Source organism: Micropterus salmoides, unplaced genomic scaffold, assembly GCF_014851395.1.
Source record: "Micropterus salmoides isolate LMB-PRFRI ecotype aquatic unplaced genomic scaffold, ASM1485139v1 Ms_hic_scaffold_991, whole genome shotgun sequence".
Lineage (NCBI taxonomy): Eukaryota > Metazoa > Chordata > Actinopteri > Centrarchiformes > Centrarchidae > Micropterus > Micropterus salmoides.
The window spans coordinates 1-7,186 of NW_024044783.1; the positions used below are offsets into that span (position 1 = coordinate 1).

At 40.8% G+C, this 7,186-nt stretch overlaps 1 protein-coding gene across 5 annotated transcripts; it reads right to left on the reverse strand.

Annotated features, from left to right (window-relative positions):
* Positions 1–520: 520 nt before the first annotated feature.
* Positions 521–6,042, reverse strand: LOC119896391 (myelin-oligodendrocyte glycoprotein-like). 5 transcript variants are annotated; one of them, XM_038709823.1, is made up of 4 exons: positions 5,890–6,042; positions 1,800–2,141; positions 1,594–1,619; positions 521–695 (listed from the first exon to the last, which is right to left on the reverse strand). In XM_038709823.1, the coding sequence occupies exons 1-4, from the start codon at positions 5,942–5,944 to the stop codon at positions 621–623; spliced, it is 498 nt and encodes a 165-aa protein (XP_038565751.1). In that variant the 5' UTR covers positions 5,945–6,042; the 3' UTR covers positions 521–620. The 5 variants fall into 5 exon arrangements, with proteins under 5 accessions (XP_038565751.1, XP_038565752.1, XP_038565754.1 ...); XM_038709824.1 differs by lacking the exon at positions 1,594–1,619 and adding an exon at positions 1,663–1,680; XM_038709826.1 differs by lacking the exon at positions 5,890–6,042 and adding an exon at positions 2,491–2,538 and having other exon boundaries at positions 1,590–1,619.
* Positions 6,043–7,186: the final 1,144 nt, after the last annotated feature.

Consider the following 7,186-nt stretch of genomic DNA (forward strand, 5'->3'; position numbering starts at 1 on the left):
AGACTTTCCTCTTTGATAAGCTTATAGTTAGGGCTGGCTCAGGTGAGTCCTGAACAAGCCTTAGTTATGCTGCTATAGGCCTAGACTGCCGGGGGATTTCCTATGATGCACTGAGCTCCTCTCCTCCACTTTCTCTCCCTCTGTATGCAACCTCATCCCATTATCCATGTTACTAACTCGACTTCTCCCCTTTCCGGTAGTCTTGTGCTTTCTCGTCCCTCTCCTCTCTCCTCCTATCACCTCCTGCAGTTGTTCTGGCTCTGGAGCTGTGGAGTCTGGATCTGTGGTTGCAAGTCACCTGCTGCCCCTGTGTTCCTGCTCGACATCCTCTGCTACAATTATTGTTACTAGTCCTATTGTATTATTATATTTATTATTATTATTATTATTATTATTATATATTATTATCATAAACATTACTATAAATATCTGTACCATTATACACCCTGTCTGTAGCAACATTACTGTACTATATATACCTTTGTGTGTAATTGTGTAGGCTGCTCCTCTCCCCTACACTTCACCAAACACAAGGCAGAGGCCACCTTGGGGCTCACCACTGGGAAGACAGTGTTACACTTTAAAATAGGGAAATGAAGAGGAGAAATGTGTGACTTACTTTACAGCAACGATGATGGCAGCAACGATGATGGCAGCAACGATGATGGCAGCAACAACAATGGTAATAATACCACCTGTAAGAATAGAGGAGAGATGTTCAGATTTGTTCTTTACTGTGGGCTTCAAAGATAACAGCCACCATTTTTCCAAACCTGCTTCTTCTGTTTATGGTCACAAAGCACATTGACAGATAGTCTCGAAAAAGACAATATATTCAGTACATATTCAAAGCTGTAAAAACTGAGTTGTAAACACAACATGGACAGTTAACATTAATTTGGTGAATTTGTTTGCAGCAGATTATTTACACATTAAGCTAGTCTACCTGATAAAAGTCCAATATTATCTCTCTTTTTTGCTCTGCTTTTGGTCTCCACCACTTCCTAAGGAAAATATCTGGCTCTTTAGCTGCGAGTGTGAACCAAAACAGTGAATGTGCAACTGAACAGCTGAAACTTTTTCTAAAACTTCATAGAGCCAAGGGGATGTGCAGATTTGATTATCAGGTAAGTATCTACAGGTTCATCACTCCTAGAGACACCATTCTCATTGTCACCATCATAAAAATATCAATTATAGCTGCTTTAAATTAAAGACACAAAAATCGTATGAGAATGAGAACAAAACAGTGCAAGGACTCATGCAGAAAGAGACTGTTCTGTAATGAACGATCAATGACCACCAAAAGCTTGGTTGCTACAAGTCTTAAAACTAATTAGAGGAATTCTGAATTCCGTCCTTACATTTGACACAAGTGTAACACATAATGAACTCAATTGTCATCTCAGACTACACTAATAAAAGCAAAACTCTCCTCAGTCCCCCAGCAGAAGGTACTTTAACACTTGAGTACTTAAAGATTCTTCTTTCTTGTAGGATGAATGACTCAGGTGTTACATCTGCATGCATATTATAGGGTACAATAAAGACTTAAAAAAGGGAAATAAAATATGTGAAAAAATTCTTACCTACAGGAAAAGTAGATTTGTTTGTGACAGCTGATGAAGATAAAAATAAATAGAAGTCAAGATATTTACTTACTGTGGTCTTTCACTGGTTCTGTTGAAAAATGTTGTTAAATTGTAATTGTGTATGTTGTATTGAAGTGTTAAAATAATTTTAACAATTTACAAATATATAATGTTTACACATAATGTATCAGTTTTAACTGTACTCACCAACAATGAGGGTAACGTTGCCTTTGCTGATCTGACTGTGCAGTTTGGGAACATAGCAGGTGTAATTTCCTGCATCCTGTTCAGTGACATTGGTCAATTTCAGTGAAATGTTTCCTCTGGTCATTTCATCAGGAAAGAGAGATGTTCTACCTTTGAACTTCTGATCCTGATCAACTAATTTGTCCTTCCTATTTCTATAGACGTGCACAATGCTGTTATTGAATGTCCACTCCACCGTTTGATTCTTCACATTGAATGGGGGCTCCAGGTGGCATGGCAGAATGACATCATCACCGACTACTACTTTAACTGGTTCACGTGAGCCAATCACATTAGACTCTCCTGTGGAAACAAACATCACATTTAGACTTCCTGTTGCAGCATCATTGAACACTTTGCTCCTCAATATTGATTAAAACTAAGATAGCTGACCAATATCTAAAGTCATTTGTGATATTCCAATGCATTTTTTGCTTTTTGTGTGTCATTTCACACGTTCAGTCTGTACTGACTTATATTGTGCAGAAACAGCATGCCATTTTACACCAGCTGTCACATGACAATGACCAGGAGTGGGATATTGTCAGGATCACTGGGTGCACAAAGCAGGAGAGAGCCCAAACGCATGACACTGTGAGCTGAGATTGAGTTCCAGCGTTTATTAATCCCAAGCACGACAAACAGAACTCACGGGTACAGGAAACTGGTAACATCCAAGAGCAGCAACTTCATGGTACAGGACTAAGAACTAAGAAAAGAGGCAAGACAGATACTAAGTAAGATGTGGATGAATAATAAAGGCTAAACAGAGACTAGAGCTGAATGAACATAAATGACACCTAACCAACACATGAGGGACAGGAACAGAACTAAAGTACTAAGGCAGACACCGAGATAACAGGACAGATCAGAACCACCACACAGAACAAGCAGAAGACTGGATACAAGACCACAGACAGACAGGACTGAAACCCAGACAGAGATAAACCAAAATCAAAACACTGAAAAGGCATGGCCAAAATAATATAACACAGACAAGCTCAGGACAGGATCGTGACAGATATAAATAACCATGAAAGTCTGACTATTAGGTGGTGGATAGTGAGGTGGATGGAAGGACAGTAAGTTGGTCTCTGGCCCAAGAAGTGGCGTGCTATTTAGATGCCATCCCATGATATCACGTTGGGTTTTAAGGAAGGTGCTGTTTTGGCTGCAGGGTACTTTTTTGTTGCAATACCACTAGTGACCACAGGGACAAATTTGCCTCTTTTTCCGATATACGTCCGTATCATAATGTTAACCCTGTATGGGGTCCTGGAAAACTCAGGTCCTATGTTTAACAGCTCAGAAATATACTCACCTTTGCTATTGGTGGATACTTGTTGTCTTTACCTAATTCTGTATGATTTTACTTATAAACCAAAATTTTTTTGAACTGGTAAACTGTTTCAGAAGTCAGAAACATAGAATTATATATTATGTTTGGGAACCCCAGCTGTAAACAGTTGAAATAGCCTACTTTAGGTCTGCAAAACAGTATTTTGCAGGTGACATTTGATGGATTCATGTGCAAAAAAAACTTAGACTGACTCTGTCCTAAGGTGGTTTTATCACTTACTATCATACAGGTAAATTTATGGATTGATTTATCTCTCCACACTATATTTAACTTACTTTTATTATTTATTTATTTTATACGACAGGCAGCAGCTGTTTTCAGCACAGACTGTTTTTTAGTACCCGGGCCAGACATTAAGAGCTTCAGTGAACTTGCCAACAGTGAGGTTAATGTAACAACTCTTCTGCAGTTCATCACTGTGAAAGGAGCATCTGTATCTTCCAGTGTCATTGAGCTTTACTGAGGAGAGTTTTCTGAGGTTTTGTCCATGCTTTCCACATGAAAGTTTTTAAAGGGCGTTCTTCCTTCATATATGAGCAATAAAACTATAAGAAGTAGGCTATAGCAAATGTATAATACTTTCCCACGTCCCGCACTGTTATGAAGTGTGATGATAGGGAGTTTAGTGCAAATAGGTCTTGAGAGGGAGTAGAGTTGTGTTAATTATTATTTAATTAATATAAAGTTGCGAAGCTTTTGTATAAGGCAGGATCGGCACTGCGCCAACAGTTACATTTACAACCAGGAAAAGCAAACAGGCTGAGGCCCGGAACTAAGCACGTGTAGTGACTCTCTACCGGTCTCTTCCGCTCCCTTTCAGTACTCTGGACAGCGCCAGGTCTAGACATGCGGAACTCTAACTTAACCAGACTCATTTCACAATTTCACAGCACAGTAATAAATGCCATATTACTGTATCAGTTCATTAAGTCCATTTAAAAGCGCGTGACAGTGATCCCACAGAAAAGCCCCAAATAATTTCTGTACACGGTTCCCCTTCTCCATCCATCCATCCATCCATCCATCGTGAACCGCTTATCCTGCGTACAGGGTCGCGGGGGGCTGGAGCTAATCCCAGCTGACAAAAGGCGGGGTACACCCTAGACAGGTCGCCAGTCGCGGGACCACACCGACAAACAACCAGGCAAACGCACACCTAAGGACAAGTTAGAGTAACCAATTAATCTAGTCCGCATATCTTTGGACGGTGGGAGGAAGCCCTGGAGCACCCGGAGAGAACCCACGCGGACACGGGGAGAAAATGCAAACTCCACACAGAAAGGCCGGGATGGTCGGGGTTCGAACCCACGACCTTCTTCACACCGCTTTACCCCTCTCCTTCTAATTAGTTATTCCTTCGTGAGCTCTTTGTAACAACAAGAAGAGAAATATAGCCTGCATCCGAAGCATTACAGATCTGCATAAACTGCCACTGGTGATGCAGGATGACAATCGCCAAAACTGTCAACGAGTTACCTGACAGTCTGTAACTTTATGGTCTCGGTTTGATTGCAAAAAGGCAGGGTGAACATGAACCGGACCAGAACTAAAATGCAACCGTGCATAAGTTTTTCCCCTGGTCAGGACCAGATGAACCGAACTGCAGGTGTGAAAGCAACTTACAGCCTGTCAGGTGTTTTTTGGTTTCCCCTTGTTTGTCCTAGAAATTAGTGTGAAAAAGCGCCCTGTTTAACGGACCACTAGAGGTCCTTTGCGAACTCTGGATAATTCATAAATCATATGAACATAATCTTTACTACGTAGCCTAAATAATTAGTATGGCAATACCACGGAAGCCCTTTGTTGAATGAAGTAGTGGGAGACTGTTAGACCAATAAAACAAAAGGTAATGCGAATTAGACTTAGATGTTACAGCGTGTAGCATACATTTGTTTTACAGAGAACAAATGTCGACTTAGAGCGATGCAGACTGCTTTCTAACACCTGTGGCACAGTGCTGGATTTGAGTTGTATTAGAAAAACAACCTAACCTTAAATTAAAAAAAGGCATTTGCCTGATTTTCTGTTTACATCTGCCCAGCTCATCAGACACAAGCGCACCGGAGATCTCCTGCACAGCGAGGCTTGGATGACAGCACATTTCATTTAATGCAGCAAAATATAGGCCTCCAGTAGGTAGCAGGTTGTAATGAAAGAAAAAAAAGTAGATTAGCTACTTGCCACCAAAAATACTGGAGTAGCCTAAAGAGTAAAATTAATACACAGTTTTAAAGGGGAACGTGAAATGTTACCCTTTCTAAAGATAAACTAATTTGTGTGGTGAGTCTAAGTTGTATTTTTTTTTCCGCAATCAAGACACAAACAAACTTAGCCTATTCAAAATATGAACCGTGGGACCGGGACATCGGCACCCTCTGCACCCTCCCTGCTCCGCTACAGCGTGAAGTTCGTGTGGAGTCAGCTGCTGAGCAGTGATTACATTTACAGGATTCGTGTGCGGCATTTAAAAGCATCCGTCACTGTTGAAGATGAAATGTTTGTGATTGTTGCTCAGTGACTGTTGACAATGTCGAAACAATGTGCAGTCATATGAGGAAGATTCAGCGATCTCATTTAAATCTCCTCTGTCCGACTCGTTAATGAGCCAAATAAAGGCACCGGGCGGACCTGCAGTTTATTTAAATCAATTAACAGCCTGTAATCTACCTGTTCCCTCAAGCAGAAACCTACCTGCAGAGATCACCACAGAGAGAGACGACAGCACAGCGATAAACATCAACTCCATCGTGTTCACAGGAGCTGGTTCACTCTGATGAATGTCGAGCTTAAAGGTGACTTCCTCGATTAGTGATGACTAAATGAAGACACGCCAGCGGTGTGTGCTACAGTGCTTAGTGTTTTAGCTGCTGTTACTTTGTGCACAGACTTTCTACTTCCTGAATAATATATTATATTGTGCTCAAAATTTTACTGGTTTTTAAATGTTCTTGTCTATACCAGTTTTACATCATGTCCTGCATTCAGCTCATGATTACAATAAAGTGCTAAACATGAATAGAAAATACAGTTTTTGCAGTCAGCCAGAGTGTTTGTGTGTTGTGATGTTGTGACCACAGCTCCTGAGTTGTTGTTAAGGTTAAGTACAGAATGGTGATTTTATTTTAAGTAACCTGTTTTTTTAATCATCCTTCCCAGGAAACCCAGCAACCATTGTAGTTACATTCCCATTTCTCTTGTTGTGTTGAGAGGAAGTTATGTTTGGAATTGTAACTTTTCTTTTGGGGTAATTTATTTAGTATTGTGATTTTATTTTTTACTCAGGAGCTGTTTGTTATTTTGACCAGAGCTCTCCCCGATATTACATATAACGATAATATAAGATTTAAATATGCTACAGAACAACATATTCTTCAGCTAGTTGTATGTTAATCGTTTCTCATCATAAAGCAAACAGGTCGATCAGAAAGAACAAGTTTAAATCACAAGTTGTTATGTCCTCAGGTGGCTCAAGCCCAGAGCTGAGGAGAGGAGTAGCAAATACAAATTAAAACCGGGCCAAAAGAATCAAGAAACAGGTTATGGCAAACAAACAACCAGCAACCAAATGATATTCACAAATGAAACTCACATTTAACAAGAGAAGGCTGCTTTCTTGAACAAGTAACCAAGTCCAAATGAAAAAACAAGACACTTAAATTAAGAAATCACAAAGGTCCACTTACTGGTCCACTCACTGGTCCACATATTGGTCCACTCACTGGTCCACATATTGGTCCCCTTACTGGTCCACTCACTGGTCCACACAAAGGTCCACTCACTGGTCCACTCACTGGTCCACACAAAGGTCCACTCACTGGTCCACATATCGGTCCCCTTACTGGTCCACTCACTGGTCCACTCACTGTCCACACACTGGTCCACTCACTGGTCCACACAGTGGTCCACTCACTGGTCCACACACTGGTCCACATATTGGTCCACTCACTGTCCACACAAAGGTCCACTCACTGGTCCACATATTGGTCCA